Source organism: Oncorhynchus nerka, linkage group LG8, assembly GCF_034236695.1.
Source record: "Oncorhynchus nerka isolate Pitt River linkage group LG8, Oner_Uvic_2.0, whole genome shotgun sequence".
NCBI classification, from domain to species: domain Eukaryota; kingdom Metazoa; phylum Chordata; class Actinopteri; order Salmoniformes; family Salmonidae; genus Oncorhynchus; species Oncorhynchus nerka.
In genome coordinates, this window is record NC_088403.1 from 50572107 (window position 1) to 50593914 (window position 21808).

The window sequence follows — 21808 nt, forward strand, 5'->3', positions numbered from 1 at the left end:
GACATCTTGTGGAAGCCCTAGGAAGTGCATGCTCATCCATATCTAAGATGGACATCAAATGGCGCTGTTTTCAAAATTGAGTTCTCACTTCCTGTTTGGATTTCTTCTCAGATCTTTGTCTGCCATATGAGTTCTGTTATACTCACAGAAATAATTCAAACAGTTTTAGAAACTTAAGAGTGTTTTCTATCCACCAGTAATAATAATATGCACATATTCCCATCTGGGACAGAGTAGGAGGCAGTTAACTCTGGGCACGCCTTTCATCCAAAAGTGAAAATGCTGCCCCCTAGCCCCAACAGGTTTTAAAAGTGAATACACTGCATTTAGAATCATTGAGGACAACAACAAATGGTTATACCACTTATTTACTTTTTCAAAAGTGGTGAATCTGTTTCTCATCAAGGGTCATAAACCTGCAAAACATAGCTATGGAAGATTTCAAAATCTCCAAAGAGAGACCAAAATTGCTGTATCTTGTTAGTTCCTCATCATAAGCGCTTTGAGATTGTAATGAAAAGCACTATAAAAGTGTAATTTATTATTATCATCATCACGATATCTAAAGAGCAAATCTCAAATGATCATAAGTACATAAGGAACAAGGTTTCATTTGGGATGCAGCCCAAGAAAGCATCACCACCTCCAATTGATTTTTATATATATATTTTTTGCCAGGTAAGTTGACTGAGAATACATTCTCACTTACAGCAACAGCCAGGGGAATAGTTACAGGGGATGACTGAGCCAACTGGAGGCTGTGGATGATTAGGTGATTATGATTATTGTGTTATTGACAGTATGTTTGTTGATCCCATGTGCAACTCTGTGTTGTTGTTTTTCTCGCACTGCTTTGCTTTATCTTGGCCAGGTCGCAGTTGTAAATGAGATCTTGTTCTCAACTGGCCTACCTGATTATTTTTTTTTTGTGAATTTAGCCAGGACACCAGGGTTAAAACTCCTACAATAAGTGTCATGGGATCTTTAGTGAACACAGAGAGTCATGACACCCGTTTAACATCACATCCGAAAGACGGCACCCTGCAATGTCCCCCATATCTGCCCTGGAGCATTGTGATACTTTATTAGACCAGAGGAAAGAGTGCCTCCTACTGCCCCTCCAACACTACTTATAGCAGCATCTGGTCTCCCATCCAGCGACCAATCCTGCTAAGCATCAGAGTCAAGCCAGCAGTGGGATGCAGGGTGGTATGCTGCTGGCATATATAACTACAGCTGCTTAACCAAGTGAGACCTTGGCTTTATGAGGAGGTCAGAAACCGGATCGTCTTCACACATTTGGCTTAACTACTTGTGTGTAGTTTAGTTGTAATACAAAGGGGTTGTCATTGTTTGAATTATGATATAAACTCAGCAAATAAATAAACGTCTTCTCACTGTCAACTGCGAATATTTTCAGCAAACTTAACATGTGTAAATATTTGTATGAACATAACAAGATTCAACAACTTAGACATAAACTGAACAAGTTCCACTGACATGTGACTAACAGAAATGGAATAATGTGTCCCTGAACAAAGGGGGGTCAAAATCAAAAGCAACAGTCAGTATCTGGTGTGGCCAACAGCTGCATTAAGTACTGCAGTGCATCTCCTCCTCATGGACTGCACCAGATTTGCCAGTTCTTGCTTTGAGATGTTACCCCTCTCTTCCACCAAGGCACCTGCAAGTTCACAGACATTTCTGGGGGCAATGGCCCTAGCCCTCACCCTCAGATCCAACAGGTCCAAGATGTGCTCAATGGGATTGAGATCCGGGCTCTTCGCTGGCCATGGCAGAACACTGATATTCCTGTCTTGCAGGAAATCACGCACAGAACAAGCAGTATGGCTGGTGGCATTGTCATGCTGGAGCCTCATGTCAGGATGAGCCTGCAGGAAGGGTACCACATGAGGGAGGAGAATGTCTTCCCCTTGTTGCCATCCTGTACCTGTCCCGCAGGCGTGATGTTCGGATATACCAATCCTGTGCAGGTATTGTTACATGTGGTCTGCCACTGCGAGGACGATCAGCTGTCCGTCCTGTCTCCCTGTAGCACTGTCTGAGGCGTCTCACAGCAATTTATTGCCCTGGCCACATCTGCAGTCCTCATGCCTCCTTGCAGCATGTCTAAGGCACGTTCACGCAGATGAGCAGGGACCCTGGGCATCTTTCTTGTGGGGTTTTTCAGACTCAGTAGAAAGACCTCTTTAGTATCCTAAGTTTTCATAACTGTGACCTTAATTGCCTACCGTCTGTAAGCTCTTTTTCGACCGTTCGACAGGTGCATGTTCATTGATTGTTTATGGTTCATTGAACAACCATGGGAGACAGTGTTTAAACCCTTTACAATGAAGATCTGTGAAGTTATTTGGATTTTTACGAATTATCTTTGAAAGACAGGGTCCTGAAAAAGGGATGTTTCTTTTTTTGCTGAGTTTATTTGTCACATGCTGTACTGTGTATTTGTCATGTACAACTGTGTGGTGTTTAAGTCTAAAAATGACATACACAGCCAGTTCTATAGAGGGAATGTGATTTAATATATCTTTGGAAGGTCGCTGTGTTTTTAAGGTACGCTGTGTTGTTTTAGGCAGTTTGGTTATGGATTAAAATGGAGCCATGTCATTATATTCATACATACTCACCCTCACTCCCACCGTCACACTCACTCTCACCCTACGCTCATCATCAATAGAAATCCAGTCTTTTTTCCCACATGATATGTACAATCCAGTCACCCATCCAAGTGAGTGAGTGAGAGAGAGAGAGAGAGAGAGAGAGAGGACTAGAGTACTTAGAGATGTCACTGTCACCTGAACAGGAGCAGACAATCAACTGCTGACATGACATTCTACAGCCGGAGTCAGACTTTTAGCCCCTCCTTCTTCTCTCTTTCCTGTAATATCTGATGTGTGGTGGTGAGATCCACAATGTCCAATTTTAAAGTGGAACTGACAGCATTTAGCAAGATTCAATTTGATTAAAATATGTTTATTTTCACCCCAGGAAGAATATGGCACTTAAAAAAATATATATCTGACAAGCCAGCACTTAGATATGGTCATTTTCACATTTTCATAAATTGTTTAAACATCTGGGAATTACTTATACTAAGGCATTTTCTGAAAATTCTTTAGCAATATAGAGTTGGAAAGCGGCCATGCGTTTGGACAATTAATAGATCCTGCAGTAAATAAAACCTAATAAAACCATCTGTCCCGTCCAGGACCGGAGTCCATGCAGACCGATACGCCATAGCCAATCAGAGCTACAGTAGGCCTTTATGCAAACAAGCCATTTGCCACACGGGCAAGCCATCATTCACTTAGAACTGGACTGTTTGTTTACAGGCAGTTGCAACAGCTTGACTTTAGATCATTACAACGCATTCGCCAAAAGCCACAAAATACACCTGAATGGATTTCTGCAAATATGTCAATACCACGGGAGTCCTCTTAGATTTGGTAACTTTTACAATCCTATTGATCAAACAACCATGAAAGGTAGGCTCTCTCTCCCTCAGTTATGCACATCAACAACAACAATATCAACAACTGATGCTAGCCTGAGCAAGATGAGCTAAAATCTCAGTAAGGAACATTAGATAAACCCTCTCAAACTTTTTCCGCTTGTTGGCCGTCAAAAATTACACTGATAAACGATGGGGAATTGTAGCCTACTCATCCTCCTGCAGCTTGCCTTGTCCCAACCAAGCACCCAAGATAACTGGCTAAAGTTGGCTAGGTTGCTAGCTAGCTAATTCCAGACACAAATGAGAGAACATCTCACTGACCATTTTACTCGCCCTAGCAGAGCTGGTTAGACTGTTTACATGTTATCTAGAGCGTTCGTGACTACTTTTTTGCCTATGTTTACTGACACCGGTCATATTCAGCGGCTGTTGCGCATTCATAAATTCATCAGTTATTATGCGCTCTGGCACACAGACAAGAGTGCTCTGAAATCGGAGTAAATAGCCAGAGTGAATTTGCGAATGCAAGAGATATGTTAACTGTATAACACAGTCGTTCAGGTTCTTGCTAGCTAACCAAATGACACCTGCATCTCTAGCTGTGTATAGGCACCGAAGAACGATATGAGGGGAAAAGTCACTCACTCACCCATTCCTCCAATGACATGAGCCACGTTATGACTGCCTTATGGTCATTGCCTTTGCTAGTTTGATTGTATTGACATTCCCCGCCTTAGTTAAATTAGTCTGTTTTTGTCCAAAATATTGAGTCAATGAAACTGAAACAGTGCATCCTGAATGGAGGCAGCAAACAATGTACCATTTTTTGGACTACCAAGAAATGCATTGGTGAATTATATCATGCATTGAAATGCATCCATCTACTCTGCCAACAATGCCTTAGTGTACCTCATGAAACGCTTAGTCAAATAGAACCTATTTTTAAAACCTCTTATATAATTGGTTATGTAGGATAAAATACAAATTTGATATTTTTTGAATGATATTATGATTGTCTGTTTTGTATCTGTAAAGAAGCTCAAACTCTCTGTTTCACTTTAAGTGCTTTGAGTACTTGAAAAAGCACTATCATGAACTCATGATATGTTGGCTGAGCAAATAATATGATATATGTATGGTGTTCATATTAGGACAGCCTCAGTCTCCAGTAGGACTTCTAGTCATTTATTCAATTCAATTATTAGTTTGGATATAGCCAAATATAGTATGGATAAATTAGGTGGTGTTATTGCTGGTTCTACCTGTGGGGTCAGAGTTGCTCCAGTTCTGGCTTGCAATCCCTTCATCCAGACTGGTTCTCCTCAAGGTCTCATCCGTCTCCTATTAGAGAGAAATGTTAAAGTATTCATCATTACGGTAGAGCTCTCAGACTGATTATCACCTCCACAATTCTCCCCTCATATCTCATATTAATGGAATTACCACAGTGATCCAACTCGTTAGTGTTTCATTAGAGCTAAGTTTGGCTGTCGGCACCAACAGATGCTGTACTTACCATATACCGAGAAGTTGTAAGGGGGATCCACTACAAACCATCATAAACTGTATAATTTGCCCATATTAGGGCAGCCTCAGCAGGCCTGCTGAGATTGGAAGAAGTTATACTAAGACTGAGGCTATCCTAATATGGACACCGCACATGTATCATATTATTCACTCAACCATCGTATCATGAGTTCATGATATGAACTCATTTAATTTAGCAAATACAAAATCCCATATATAATGAGTAACCTGGCCAAAGACCTGAAGACTTGTGTTATCTACCCCAAGCTAATGCCTAAGATTTAGCTCAATGTGATAACACAGTGGTGCAGGCGACCCAAGTTCGAAACCTGGATGGTAGCATTGGCACAACTTTCCAGTCAACGGACAGAATGGGCAGCATTAAAGTAGGTTTTTATGAAAACTACAGGCCAAGTCCTAAGGCGTATGCTTAGCTGCTGTCTGCACCAGTGGGCTGATGTAGCAAGTCATTTTGGGGGAGCATTAAAGCTCTCTTCGCAAAATGTGATTGTTTGTTCTTACTATTATTTATTTTCTTTATTTTTTTTTTCTTCTTTTTTACAAATTACTCCACTCTCCACAAAGGCCCTGTAGACTAATGGTAATTGCTGTAACCCTGCTTGCATCGGTGCATCTTGTTAATTTGCTCCTATTGATTAAAACCGTGTGCAAGGCACTGCAAGGAGCTAGATCAAGAAACTCGTTCCCCCCCTCCCTCATGACAATTAGTATCATCCAGTGCGGAGGTGTCTGCCAATTCTCATGCTGGGGGAGACTAAACACAGATCATTACAGGGGAGGGCAACTTTCACTCTGGAAAGTCACAGGAATCTTGTCGATAATGGAGTGTGTGGCAAATGTTGTTGATGTGTCTTAGAGCTTACTATTGGAGTGCTTCCCGCCAGATGCAAAAAGTCAAACAAATGATCTTGCCCCATTATCGGTGAATTATAGATTGGTGTCATGATGTTTTCCAATGTGGGATCAGACATCATGAATGGGTAATTGAAAATATGCACCAGAGTTACATGTTTAGCTCACATTGACCAAATGAAACTATGGTGAAAACTCATAGCCAATCAAAATTAAACAAAAGTTGGGATTTTTTTTGCTGGGGAACACTTGCTTATCTGTCATTTTCGATACCAAAGTGTCATGTGTGGAGTTCACCCAGCTCCATCATTTCCTAAATAGAGAACCATTTTTTCATTTTGTTATTTCAACTGTTATTAGCAATCATATTGATTTGTTATCAATACAACACGAGAACAACATTTCCTAGTCCCAAAACAGACAGCAAAATGCAGCACACAGTTTTTTTTTTTGTATTTACCTTGGTCTGGTGTGATGTTTCCTGATGTTTCCCCTAGGTACAGATTGAGGATCAGATTCCCCTCACCTATTCCAAACCTTAAAATGCTAAACTGACCCAAGATCAGTGTCTAGGGGCATCTTCACCCGACTCCATTTACCTCTTTCTCTTGGCCCTGCTTGACTCCGCTGCGCTCGTTGGTAATTTGCTCATTTCCGGCCTTGACCAGAGTGAGGTAGTAGCCACTGCCAAAGTATTTTTTCAGGAACAGGGAGGAGCCGTAACAACACATCTTGCCGTGAGAGATAATGGCAATGCGGTCTCCCAAGATGTCGGCCTCATCCATGTGATGAGTGGAGAGGATGATTGTGCGACCTGCGGGGGAAAGATGGAGGCAACAAAACTATTGATTTCACTCAATGGGCCCAATTTGGAGTGTAGGTGGACTGTGTTTGTGTATGTGTGTGAGACAGACAAAAATAAAGAGAAAGTAAGAGTGAGTTTGTGTGCATGTGTGTGAGTCAGTGCTCTGGAACTAGTTTGTTTGTTCTGTCAACCATCTTGAGAAATACATAAATTGGACCAAAAAATTATAATAAATGTAAGGTATTTGAACAGAGCCAAGTCTGCAATCTGTTTCCATATTGTGGTGTTGTGCTTATTTCCTCATTGTACACCCCTCTGGGTTTGTAAGTCATAGCCTACTGTAGTTGTATTCGAAGCAACGAGATTGTGTGTGGGATGGAATCTGGAACAAAGGACAAATTCTGCAATACCATTCCTTCCAAATCAAGTAAGAAACAAGAACAACTACATACACTACCACCTGAATATAATACAATGTAACCAACATAAAATTATGCATAGACCCAACATAAAATGATGCATAGACCATTCCTTTGCTGTGTTTCCTAACATTTTTTAAGTTTCAATTTTTGTCAGCAGAAGTTATTTGAGAGAAACCAAATCACAACCACAGAGAATCTATATGACACCGGAGCCTGCTTATTCACAGGGGGAGTGGAGGGTCATATCATGCACCCTGAACTAACACATACTAATCAGCACATTCCCAGTCAATCAGAAAGTAGACATGAGATATGTGATGAAGTCACAGAATGGATCATCTAGCTGGATGTCGTTAGGTCATAGTGTGAATGGTGGCAGCATTAAAATGTGTCTCGGTTATTGTTGATTTTTGCCACATTTCAGAACATAATCAAAACCCTGAAATGCAAGGAAGATTAGGACTTAAAGATTTGCTTTGAAGTGGCTTGATTGAAGGGTACCAGGATATTTTCATTTTAAGAAGAAATATTGAAGTTACAGGCTACATACATCAATACTGCTAAACTGATGTGAAATTAGAAGAGAACACTGCATGCAACCATTGTGTAAAACAACAGTGGGAAAACCAGCAACCCCTATGTTACAAGATACCGACAAGAGTAAAAGTAAGATGTACAACGTGGTGTCTTGTGGTATTGAGCATTTTATCTGCATAATATTGGCAATGATAGTGAAGTCCTTCACCAGGAGAATTCATTCTATCTCAGTTGAAACAGTTACAGCCACAAGTAGAAGAAGCGCATTGTACACTCGGACATACAGTTCCATGATATGATACACATTCTCTCTTGATTAGCTGACCGGCTGGATTTTTAGAGCATTTTGGAGGGTAAGATTTGCTGTCATTATTACAAAAGGTCAGGGTTATCTGCTGAGCGTGGCATTTTCTCCCTCCGAGCTAGTTCAATTTGTATCCCCACAGGTCGCATTATCCCTGGGATAAGGACACACACAGAAGTCTTAACCATAGCCTCACGTAGCACTATGCTCTTTCGTTCGGAGAAATCGAGAACCAAACTGTTTTTCCTCCCATCCCTTATGCCCTCTCACCCTCTGAGCTTCTAAATGTGTCTCTGCCGCAGAGTTCTGCCACAGAATTATCACTGTGTTATGCTAAGCTCTTGTTTGAACCTACAGTGCCTTCGGAAAGTATTCACACCCCATGATTTTTTCCGCATTTTGTCACATTGCAGCCTTATTCTTATTATTTTTTCCCCCTCATCAATCTACACACAATACCCCCTAACCGCAAAGCGAAAAAAGGTTTTTTAGAAATGTTTGCAAATTTATAAAAACACAAAAACGTATTTCCTGTATAAGTATTCAGACCCTTTGCTATGAGACTTCAAATTGAGCTCAGGTGCATCCTGTTTCCATTGATCATCCTTGAGATGTTTCTACAACTTGATTGGAGTCCACCTGTGGTAAATTAAATTGATTGGACATGATTTGAAAAGAAACAAACTTGTCTATACAGTGCCTTGCGAAGGTATTCGGCCCCCTTGAACTTTGCGACCTTTTGCCACATTTCAGGCTTCAAACATAAAGATATAAAACTGTATTTTTTTGTGAAGAATCAACAACAAGTGGGACACAATCATGAAGTGGAGTGAACGAGTGGAGGACAGAGGAGCCTCTTAAAGAAGAAGTTACAGGTCTGTGAGAGACAGAAATCTTGCTTGTTTGTAGGTGACCAAATACTTATTTTCCACCATAATTTGCAAATAAATTCATTACAAATCCTACAATGTGATTTTCTGGATTTTTTTCTCTAATTTTGTCTGTCATAGTTGAAGTGTACCTATGATGAAAATTACAGGCCTCTCTCATCTTTTTAAGTGGGAGAACTTGCACAATTGGTGGCTGACTAAATACTTTTTTCCCCCACTGTATATATATTTTAGTTTTTTTTGTTTTGTTTACTTGTTTGACATTTTACTGCATTGTTAGGAGCTAGTAACAAACATTTTGCTGCACCTGCTATAACATCTACCACATCTGTATACACAACCAATAAACCTTGATTGGATTTGATTTTAACCTTAACTACCATGGCCAAGATGCCGATTGAGTATCTCACTAAAATCTTATGGGACTCTGAAAATATTCAAACAAGCAGATCAATACACATGGAAAGAGGAAGAAAGATGGTCAAAATATAAACATTAGTGGAGCCACAATATTAGGTTTGGAGGTAGCAGTGTGTTTGCTTGCAAAGAGCGATGCAGTAGCTAACTAACTGTACATAAGTGACTTGTTCCTCACCACAGTTAACCAGCTAAAGTTATTCACAGTTAGTCAGCAACTGCTCAAACACTATTTTCCTATCTAGTGTAATGCTAGTGTAATGCTGTCCTAAACCAATGCCCCCTGATGATGATGTGAGGTGGCTCCAATTGTGACGGAATGCGCTTTCCATGTGAATTGGAAAAGTGCTGATCTTTGAAGGGGGAGATGAGGAGACTGGGAGGAGTGTGGCAGAAACCCAAATAAAAAAATACTGTTTTGCAGACATTACTGTAGTATTTACTGCAGAGTTCTTTTGCAGTTAATACTGCATTTTTTTCTATAGTACTCTACAGTATTCTACAACATTCTATAGTACAGTATGTACTACATATGATCGAGGTATATTACAGTGTGTAGCATAGCATTCTACAGTATACTACAGAATTATATAGTAAGTACTGTAGTATTTTTTCATGTGGGCAGTCCCATGTGATTCGTTACTACTGACGTGGCTAATTTTGCATGGCTGTTCGTGCTCACTGTTGATTTCAAGGGATTGCATTGGTTTACAGGGAGAAATAATAAAAACACACTGCATGATGGAAGGTGGGAGTAAAATAAATGTGTTTGTTTGGTGTGCAGTCCACAAAGGTATACTGATTGATGGTGTGTTGTGGTGCATTACAACACAAAGTGATAGATCAAAGTAGTGGATTATGCAGGTAAATCTCCTGTGCTGTGACTGCATACAACATGGTGCCGGAGATCTAAAATCCTGCTTTTCTTGTAGGCCTACATCAAATGGAGGGATTTAGACTTTCATACACTTTAACAGCAGCAAGATATTGTTCATTGACAAGCAAATTGAGGTGTGTATACTTAGGCTGAAGGAAGCACATAGTACTGCCTTGCTAAGATTGGACCCTAATTTAGAGAATTCATATTCTGAACATTTTCTTAACTGACTTGCCTAGTAAAATAAAGGTAAAATTTATTTTAAAAAACTGTACTACTCAAGCATCACATTTGACAAGGTGAGGTCTGGGAGAGGTCTGAGGAGAAGGAATGACAAGGTTTCTAATATGTATTCCATCCTAACTAGATCAATAATGTGGGCACTTTCTATACCTGAACTTTACCTGTTTCATTAAATGAGAAACTGATAACCTGCCTGAAGTGTTGCATGTCAATATAGCTATTTTTATTACTAAGCCACTAACTAAGACTGACATTCAACACACTCCTCAGCAGCTCTTCACTAATTGATGCCCATTAAAGGGTCTATGTTTAGAAACATTACTTGAACATAGTTTTGACGTTGTCTAATTATTTTACTTCAAACAGGCTGTACATAAAGAGAATGCTCAGTAAACGTTCTGTTTATCCCATCTAGATAGAACATTTTAATTAAGATAAGATGGAAGTTAAAGATGAGTTGGAAGGATAGGGTTTTTTAGTGTTTTGAGAGTGTTGAGTTGAGAGTGTTGAGTCTCTCTTGCCACACCTCCACTACAGTCAAACTCTAATCTCTCTCAGTTCAAGGCACCTATATGTACATAGCTAATATACTTACTGTTTATACTGTATACAAGCATTTGGGTCGTATGGGTCGCGACCCAAAGGACATGTTAATGGTGGGTCGCTACGTAAATGTATAATTATATAATGAATTACTGGAATTGATTTGGCCAAGTGCAACTGCGCTCTCGGTTCAGTGCGCTCTCTGCTTATCAGCAGTCTCTGCTCAGTTTGGCAGTTGCGCGAGTGTGAGAGGGAGATGCCCGCGTTCTTCGCGGTTTACTGGATCTCTTCTGCAGTTTTCTTGAAGATCACTCCGCGACACACGCTGCGACGCGCTGTCAGCCACTGACTTGTCATTCCCACTCGCCGGTCACTCACCACTGTCAAGAAATGGACTCATGCTAGCTACGTGTTCTGACTGAGCTCAAGCGCAAATACAGTGATGACTTTTTGTCTCTTTCATATAAACTTTGAGAAATAACGAGGAGCGTCCACACTGTGTTTTGTGTGTGGAAGTGCTTAGTAATGAGTCTCTCAAAACGAACAAATTAATAAAAACGACACATCCTGACCAAACATCCTTGCACAACATGACGGTAAACCCAGGGAGTTCTTTCAGAATGGGGCCGAATGTTTCAGGAAACAGTGCTTCGAAAGTGTAAAAGTAAGTCAATTAGCATGGCATTGTTGTCATTTTATAACAGGTGATGATAAGCAGAAATAACGGAGTACTAACTCTCATAGTAGTAGATGTGAGTTTCTCTTTTAAACCATCCCCTGGCCTTGTAACGTTACAGAGGCAATAGCTAACGTTAGCCAAAGCAAGCTAACTAGCTACTGATAGTGCAACCCCAAGAAACAGTACAGATGTTGAAGAATTATCAGGCCTACTGTACATTTTACTGTAGATATTATTGTTGAAAACAAGTCTAGGTTGGATCTGTTGCTGTTACAAGTAATACTTTTTATTCTGAACTGGAATAAACTGATTGAAGCAAGATGCTTTTTGAGATAAACACTCACACAGTTCTGGGTTGCTCATCTGCAGCAGGAAGCAGTCTCCTGCCTGACTGAGAAGTAGTAGATGTTCCTATCCAGTTTGACACCACATACAGTGGGGCAAAAAAAGCATTTAGTCAGCCACCAATTGTGCAAGTTCTCCCACTTAAAAAGATGAGAGTGGCCTGTAATTTTCATCATAGGTACACTTCAACTATGACAGACAAAATAAGAAAGAAAAATCCAGAAAATCACATTGTAGGATTTTTAATGAATGTATTTGCAAATTATGGTGGAAAATAAGTATTTGGTCAATAACAAAAGTTTATCTCAATACTTTGTTATATACCCTTTGTTGGCAATGACAGAGGTCAAACGTTTTCTGTAAGTCTTCACAAGGTTTTTACACACTGTTGCTGGTATTTTGGCCTATTCCTCCATGCAGATCTCCTCTAGAGCAGTGATATTTTTGGGTTGTTGCTGGGCAACACAGACTTTCAACTCCCTCCAAAGATTTTGTATGGGGTTGAGATCTGGAGACTGGCTAGGCCACTCCAGGATCTTGAAATGCTTCTTACGAAGCCACTCCTTCGTTGCCAGGGCGGTGTGTTTGGGATCATTGTCATGCTGAAAGACCCAGCCACATTTCATCTTCAATGCCCTTGCTGATGGAAGGAGGTGTTCACTGAAAATCTCACGATACATGGCCCCATTCATTCTTTCCTTTACACGGATCAGTCGTCCTGGTCCCTTTGCAGAAAAACAGTCCCAAAGCATGATGTTTCCACCCCCATGCTTCACAGTAGGTATGGTGTTCTTTGGATGCAACTCAGCATTCTTTGTCCTCCAAACACGACGAGTTGAGTTTTTACTAAAAAGTAATATTTTGGTTTCATCTGACCGTATGACATTCTCCCAATCTTCTCCTGGATCATCCAAATGCTCTCTAGCAAACTTCAGACGGGCCTGGACATGTACTGGCTTAAGCAGGGCGACACGTCTGGCACTGCAGGATTTGAGTCCCTGGCGGCGTAGTGTGTTACTGATGGTAGGCTTTGTTACTTTGGTCCCAGCTCTCTGCAGGTCATTCACTAGGTCCCCCCGTGTGGTTCTGGGATTTTTGCTCACCGTTCTTGTGATCATTTTGACCTCACAGGGTGAGATCTTGCGTGGAGCCCCAGATCGAGGGAGATTATCAGTGGTCTTGTATGTCTTCCATTTCCTAATAATTGCTCCCACAGTTGATTTCTTCAAACCAAGCTGCTTACCTATTGCAGATTCAGTCTTCCCAGCCTGGTGCAGGTCTACAATTTTGTTTCTGGTGTCCTTTGACAGCTCTTTGGTCTTGGCTATAGTGGAGTTTGGAGTGTGACTGTTCGAGGTTGTGGACAGGTGTCTTTTATACTAATAACAAGTTCAAACAGGTGCCATTAATACCGGTAACGAGTGGAGGACAGAGGAGCCTCTTAAAGAAGAAGTTACAGGTTTGTGAGAGCCAGAAATCTTGCTTGTTTTTTGGTGACCAAATACTTATTTTCCACCATAATTTGCAGATAAATTCATAAAAAATCCTACAATGTGATTTTCTGGATTTTTTCCTATCATTTTGTCTGTCATAGTTGAAGTGTACCTATGATGAAAATTACAGGCCTCTCTCATCTTTTTAAGTGGGAGAACTTGCACAATTGGTGGCTGACTAAATACTTTTTTGCCCCACTGTACCTATGCGAGTCAGGGTTCTTAACTCTGACATACTTAAAGAACAAGTACAGAAACAGTGTCAATGCTGAGCATGACCTCAGTGTTACACTGTCAAAAACAGCCCAGAATAGACCTGCTTGTTGAAAACTTCAACCAGCCACACATCTCTCATTAGGACTGTGTGTATGTGTGTGTTTTCTGGTCTACATCTGTGTGATGTGATCAATCAGTTTATTCCAGTTCAGAATAAAAAATATGTATTTTAAGAGCAACAGTTCCAACCTAGACTTTATATCAATAATAATTTATACAGTAAGATGTACAGTAGGCCAGATGTTTTTTTATCTGTACTGTTACTTAGGGTTGCACGATCAAAAAGCCTGTGTGTGTGGACTGTGTGTATGTGTGTGTTTTCTGTTATACATCTGTGTGATGTGATTCATCCGTTTATTCCAGTTCAGAATGAAATTATTTGTTGTATTTTAACAGCAACAGTTCCAACCTAGACAGGTATGTAAGAGTGTATTTAATAGGGGAAAATAAACATGAAAATATATTTCTGGGTATTTCATTGTTATTTGTTTTTGTCTATATTGCATTTTTTTGGCATAAGGGCAATGAAATGTACCGATATTTACGTATAATTGCATATTTTCCTAAGCTTGGATCCCAGGAAAACACAGAATTTCTAATTTGGGTCCCAGGCTGACAGAGTTTAAGAACCCCCGCTGTATGTATACCCATATTTACACTCCCCTCCATATTTATTTGGAAATATATATTTTTTATTTGGCTCTATACTCCAAAATTTTGGATTTGAGATCAAATGTTTCATATGAGGTGACAGTACACCTTTTATTTAGGGGTATTTTCATACATACAGTATATTATTTACTGTTTAGAAATTAAATCACTTCATGTATCTAGTTTGAAGGCTTCATATGTATTTGGAGAAATTCACTTATAGTTCATTAAAGTAGTCAAAAGTGTATTATTTGTACCCATATTCCTATCACACAATGACTACATCACATTTGTGACTACGTCACACTTGTAACTACATCACTCTTGTGACTACATCCCGCTTGTGAATTTGCAATTTGTTTTGGTTTTGGATTATGTTGTGATCAATAGAATTGAATGGTATATAATGTATTGTGTCATTTTGGAGTCACTTTTACTACTACATTAATGTGGATGCTAACATGATCACAGATCATCGTGAATAATGATAATGATGAGTGAGAAAGTTACAGAGGCATAAATACCATACCCCCCCGGTGTGACGGACAGATGTTCCAAACTCTGTTTAAGACAAGACTGACTTTATGACCAACATTATCCTCTTAACACTTTGTAGTCAATTTTGACAGTAGAATAACTGTTTCTGACTCATATCGCTGCCGCCTAAGCCGTTTTCAAAGGGATTTGTTGCTTTTTAAAGACAGTCGCTCTTTAACACATCTCCAATTCATATAGGGGAATGTCAAGTGCTCTCAGCACAAGTTTAACTGGAATGTATTAAATCCCCCATATGTTTTTTGAAGAAAACAAAGAAGCTCATAGATCAGCAAAGATCTTCTACAGAGTGTAAGAGAGGAATAACTAAAAGCGAACATGGTATGTATTCTGAGGACCCAAATGTCTACATGAGAAAGAGGCCCATTAAGGACAACATAGTGCCTATTGAACATAGGAAATAGAATGTACTTTCTAAGTAACTATCTACAGTTACAAGTAAGGCTACTTCAAAATAACTGTGTGAAAGTCGTCAATTACTCACTATCAATATCACTGAGACTGACCAATGGGAACCTTTGAGAATAAGATACAATTTCCTAGTAAAACAATTAGCATAACAATATAATATACATCCTTATCAATGAAATACTTTGAACAATCAAGATTTAAGGGCTGAAACCTGTAACTTAACCAAATGTTTGAGTTACTCAAGCTTATCTTAAGTTTCAGCCTTAAAGCACTTCACTTTTTCAGCCGATAATGTAAACTGTTTAATGGTTTTATCCTGTCAGAAAGACAAACAACAAAAGTATAACATCAGAACCAATAGCAGTTCAAACAACCCGAAACATGGACATTCTCTGCACACTTTGTCTAGAAACAGCAAAACAATTAGCGAAGGAAATAAAAAAATGCAATATATCACCTTGGTTTTGGTTTCAAACAAATACACTCTCAATGCAATTTGTTCCAGTGATCAACTTTAGCACCATTATCAACATTGTGGTGCCAATAAGACCTGATACAGTATGACTCACTTAACTATTATGGATGTGAATGTTCTCATTAAACGAGAGTTATCTCAAGCTCTGAATCGGACTTGATTTGAAAGAACACTGCTAATGACATAGCAAGGACGAAATGCCACTCGATGCACATTAAACACTTTGACATCTGTAGGAAATGTGTTATTATAATGTCCATATCTTGCCTTTCAGTCATTGTCTAGCCTTGGCAAATAGCAAATTGCGGGCTACAAAGTGACAAGCAGTTGAATGTCAACAATTAATGAGCGTGTTAACTGTGTTATCGAATTGGATGCGTCTCAGATGCCTTATTGTCGCTGTCATCTAGTCATCACTATTGGTATACATGACAAAACCGTAGACTGGGAAGACAGTTTCATCATTGCCGCCCAAAGCAAAAGCATATAATATATATATATATATATTTTTATGTATGGAGAACCTCTAACTCACTATTAGTAATATTTGTTTGTTCTTTCTGGCTAAACCTGGAGAGATAACCTCTTATCTGTCACGCCCTGGTCGAAGTATTTTGTGTTTATCTTCATTTATTTGGTCAGGCCAGGGTGTGGCATGGGTTTTTGTATGTGGTGTGTATGTATTGGGATTGTAGCTTAGTGGGGTGTTCTAGTTAGGTCTATGGCTGTCTGAAGTGGTTCTCAATCAGAGGCAGGTGTTTATCGTTGTCTCTGATTGTGAACCATATTTAGGCAGCCATATTCTTTGAGTGTTTCGTGGGTGATTGTCCTTAGTGTCCTTGTTCCTGTCGCTGTGTTAGTTTACACAAGTATAGGCTGTTTCGGTTTTCATTACGTTCTTTGTTTTGTAGTGTTTATAATTGATTTGTGTTTTACGTTTGTTTATTAAACATGGATCGCAATCTACACGCTGCATTTTGGTCCGACTCTCCTTCACTACAAGAGAACCGTTACATTATCTTACTTTACCATAAAATGAATGGTCGTCAATGGCAATATTCTGAACTCGTAAACCACTTCTTTTTTGTTGTTGTACTATATTTAATGTAGTTATTTTGATGGGTAGAGGGAACATCAAAGTTAGTCTTTAAGTATCCGATGGCCATATTTGCAGAATTTGGAAGGGAAACAATCTAACTTGTCAATAGATGAATGTGGTCCTATGTCTCAGTTTAGCAACCCTTTAATCCCATCGCTGCCTTTTTTGCAAAACTACCTCTATGTCAGGCTAGATGTTGTTTCTCAGTTCCTTATTGTCTACATAATCACTACATCTTACAGAATAAGCCCCAAAAATATTTCAAGTTATGTACTTGCATGGATGGCTTACAGCATGCTTGTGTAGGGGACCAGTGTGGTCTCAGACGACTGGACATGTTTCTAGAGTTTCAGAGGCTACTGATGCCACAATAATCATACTGACACACAACAATACTACTAAGATATACCTCTGGGTCTAAGGAGATGCACCATGTAAGATCATGTTTGACATGCTTTTACTTTTGTTTAGGATCTGTACAGGATGCAATTTAGGAAATGTTACATTTTTTCAACTGTAAGCATCACAGCCAAATTATCAACCTTGATTTGTTTTTTGTCACTCGGAATGTTTTAGTTGTATTTAACTCTGGGTATTCCTGTAACCTTAGAAATGTGTTCAGAGATAAGACCCATAATAAATATACTTCAAGTCAACACTCCAAACAACATCATACATAGTCTATAGTCTGGAGCTCAACAATGGTTTGGTATTGGATTTGTAATTTGACCGACAGATCCCATACCTTTTTTGTACTTCAACAGAAGTTCCCATATCCCTCTCCGGGCGTACGGGTCCACCCCTGCTGTGGGTTCATCCAGGATGACGATGTTGGATCCTCCCACGAATGCGATGGCCACCGACAGTTTCCTTTGCATTCCCCCTGAGGATACAGTTTACTTTTGGTCACTTTCTACCCCTTTCAAAAGACACACTTCCTGCCCCCTTCAAAGGACACACATCCCAATTCCAAAATGACCCCTAACCCATACACCCTAGCACTTGTGTGGACCGTAAAATAATTGGATAGGTATAGGGAAATGAGTACCAATAGGATAGGACTTCATGTGCCCTTCAGAGAACATACAGGCCCAATTCCAAATCAACCTCTGCAGGTTTTCTTTCCTTTAAATGAGAGTCTGAAAACCAGGTGTGTAGACTTCCTAGCTAATCAATGACCTTATTGATCAATACAGGGAAGGAATGAGAACCCACAGAATGAAATTAAAACTAGAATTTACCAAAGAATAGGGCTGATCGATTTTGACATTTCAAAAGCGTATATCGCTGTTCATTCTGATCAATTTCTTCCTTTACTGTGTTTGAGTGTTCAGGATAACACTTACAGTTTATCAGCTTTTTCTTTTCATAAAGGTTAAGTTTTTGGTTGAAATCAAAACCACCAGGGCTCTTTCTCAATAAGGATGGGAAAATACTGTGTCATAGAATGGCAAGGTATGTAGCTAATGGTCCGTTTGACATTTTGTCGCAGATAGAACAACAAATACATGAAACAGATACGTGTCTACTTTTGATAGCTACAGTGTTATTGCCAGTGTGAATATCACACCTTCCATGTATTGCTCATACCATTATTGAGCCCTTATAACAAGCAGGTTCACAAATGGTGAAGAAACCTGATTGTGCATCAGTGTAAAAACTTTACCGTAGACATCATAGACATCTCAGCAGTAGATATGAGACATTGTGCAATGCAACAGGTCTGTACATGGTTATGAGGAATCCATATGTTTTGATGTAAGACTGGTCATGTATGTGTGCATGTGTCAGACAGAGTGTGTGAGCATGTTTTATTGTCTTTTGTCCAGCGTGAAATTGATATATGACAGACAGCTACATAAGACGATGACACTGGGAGCTGTTGTGAATGTGTCATGTGTTGTGGAAGTATCAGACTAGAAGTACCTTGAAAGTTCTATTTCAGGGATTTTGTTCACATGCAACCCATGACTGGTGCCAATTTATCAAGGATATTTATTGCTCCCCAGACAATGGATTATACACCTAACACACATTCATAGGTGCATTTCCACAGGCACACACTGGCACGTACGCACATACACTCGGTTTGACAAGTGGTGGCTGGGGTAGAGAGCTACTACAACATTTGTGCATGATTGTAATCCCTCGATACATATAGATCCCAAGGACACAAATATTTGCACGGGCACACACACACACCTGACAGGTTCTTGGCAAGTTCCTTGCGTTTGTGCAGCAGCCCTACATCCTTGATCATTTGGTCCATCTCCGTTTTCACTTCATCACGGCTTCGACCCTTTAATCTGGCATAGAAGTAGATGTGCTCCTCTACTGTAAGGCTAAGAATCAGAAATACAATTAAGAAACAATTATTTGACTTATCAACAACAGAATGAATACCAAAATGAAAGTGTGTGAAATTAGGCACAAAATCAACACTAAGTACACATTTTTGGTCCAATGTACAAAAAGTGGATCCAATATTTTCTGCATTTCCAGAGACAAGTGACAATAATAATTGAAAAAAGTTTGATTCTATATGTTGTTTCAGTGTACTTCAAGTTACATGGGATAGTCCCTCCTGAACTAGGCTTCAAATGAACTTGACTCCTCTAACAAGATCTTAATTACCCAATTTTATATGGTCCTTCATGATTCAAAGATGACTTATTAGTTCCTACTGAGCACCTTCATCATCAACTCTCAATCTGTCACGTTAATACAATCCACACAACTCTGACACCACAGTTTCCACTCCAGCGAGCCGACTCCATTCGTAACATGATGTCACAAACTCCTGTGGAATCATCTTGACTGCAACGCCGGCGGGCATATCTGTGCGTACGTTTTAGCGTCTACCTCCCGTGCGCATTAATATTGAGAGCCCCAGTTTAAATATAGACACTTCAGTTCTGTTGGGATAAATATTAATGGCCATAATTCGCTAGTACTCAGTCATAATCATGATGTAAGAGACGTGAGGCATCGGAGGTCACAGGTGATCACTCAGCAGAGGGGAAAATGGAAGAGAACCCGGTTATGAGAGGGCATATCTAACAATGGCAGCCAGTGAGTCTGGATCATGGTTAATAATGACACTATTAGAGGTAAGAAAGTGGATGGAAAGAATGAAGCTTAGTTTAATTTTTGAAAATGGAGACGATGGAGGAGGAGAATATTGCAAGGATTTGAGATGCAAGTTACTGTAGATATTGAATTTGGAATATGTCCAACATTAACTGTGGGTTCTCCCACAGGGCAAAATTTGACACATTTAATGAAAATGTTAACATGTTTATCCTGTTGAGAAGAGGTCATGTAAGCAGATTACAACCAGATGGTCTCTAAAGCCTTGTTCACACTGCAGGCCTTAATGCTCAAATCAGTTTTGCTTTTCAAATCCATTTTGGACTACTTTCTGTCCAAACAGCAAGTTACAAGTGACCAAATCAGATATGTACTGTATATTCAGACAGCAGTCATGCTGACATGGCTAAGCTAGTTGTCGTAGTAATGATGGGTGTGTGTGCAGTGATGTAGACTGATTGGTGATGGGAATCTTGCTTCCTATCACTCAGAAGTTACAGTGCCTTGCGAAAGTATTCGGCCCCCTTGAACTTTGCGACCTTTTGCCACATTTCAGGCTTCAAACATAAAGATATAAAACTGTATTTTTTTGTGAAGAATCAACAACAAGTGGGACACAATCATGAAGTGGAACGACATTTATTGGATCTTTCAAACTTTTTTAACAAATCAAAAACTGAAAAATTGGGCGTGCAAAATTATTCAGCCCCCTTAAGTTAATACTTTGTAGCGCCACGTTTTGCTGCGATTACAGCTGTAAGTCGCTTGGGGTATGTCTCTATCAGTTTTGCACATCGAGAGACTGAATTTTTTTTCCCATTCCTCCTTGCAAAACAGCTCGAGCTCAGTGAGGTTGGATGGAGAGCATTTGTGAACAGCAGTTTTCAGTTCTTTCCACAGATTCTCGATTGGATTCAGGTCTGGACTTTGACTTGGCCATTCTAACACCTGGATATGTTTATTTTTGAACCATTCCATTGTAGATTTTGCTTTATGTTTTGGATCATTGTCTTGTTGGAAGACAAATCTCCATCCCAGTCTCAGGTCTTTTGCAGACTCCATCAGGTTTTCTTCCAGAATGGTCCTGTATTTGGCTCCATCCATCTTCCCATCAATTTTAACCATCTTCCCTGTCCCTGCTGAAGAAAAGCAGGCCCAAACCATGATGCTGCCACCACCATGTTTGACAGTGGGGATGGTGTGTTCAGGGTGATGAGCTGTGTTGCTTTTACGCCAAACATAACGTTTTGCATTGTTGCCAAAAAGTTCAATTTTGGTTTCATCTGACCAGAGCACCTTCTTCCACATGTTTGGTGTGTCTCCCAGGTGGCTTGTGGCAAACTTTAAACGACACTTTTTATGGATATCTTTAAGAAATGGCTTTCTTCTTGCCACTCTTCCATAAAGGCCAGATTTGTGCAATATACGACTGATTGTTGTCCTATGGACAGAGTCTCCCACCTCAGCTGTAGATCTCTGCAGTTCATCCAGAGTGATCATGGGCCTCTTGGCTGCATCTCTGATCAGTCTTCTCCTTGTATGAGCTGAAAGTTTAGAGGGACGGCCAGGTCTTGGTAGATTTGCAGTGGTCTGATACTCCTTCCATTTCAATATTATCGCTTGCACAGTGCTCCTTGGGATGTTTAAAGCTTGGGAAATCTTTTTGTATCCAAATCCGGCTTTAAACTTCTTCACAACAGTATCTCGGACATGCCTGGTGTGTTCCTTGTTCTTCATGATGCTCTCTGCGCTTTTAACGGACTTCTGAGACTATCACAGTGCAGGTGCATTTATACGGAGACTTGATTACACACAGGTGGA

General features: G+C 39.9%; 1 protein-coding gene across 1 annotated transcript in view; it reads right to left on the reverse strand.

Moving 5' to 3' along the window:
* LOC115133544 (phospholipid-transporting ATPase ABCA1-like) overlaps window positions 1-21808 on the reverse strand; it is a 293869-nt gene that overhangs the window by 143055 nt on the left and 129006 nt on the right. Inside the window, exons 21-24 of the mRNA XM_029666848.2 lie at window positions 19100-19239; window positions 17643-17780; window positions 6475-6689; window positions 4738-4816 (exon numbers count right to left, since the gene is read on the reverse strand). Of these exons, the coding sequence (XP_029522708.1) occupies window positions 4738-4816; window positions 6475-6689; window positions 17643-17780; window positions 19100-19239 (572 nt within the window). The remainder of the gene's footprint in view (window positions 1-4737; window positions 4817-6474; window positions 6690-17642; window positions 17781-19099; window positions 19240-21808) is intronic.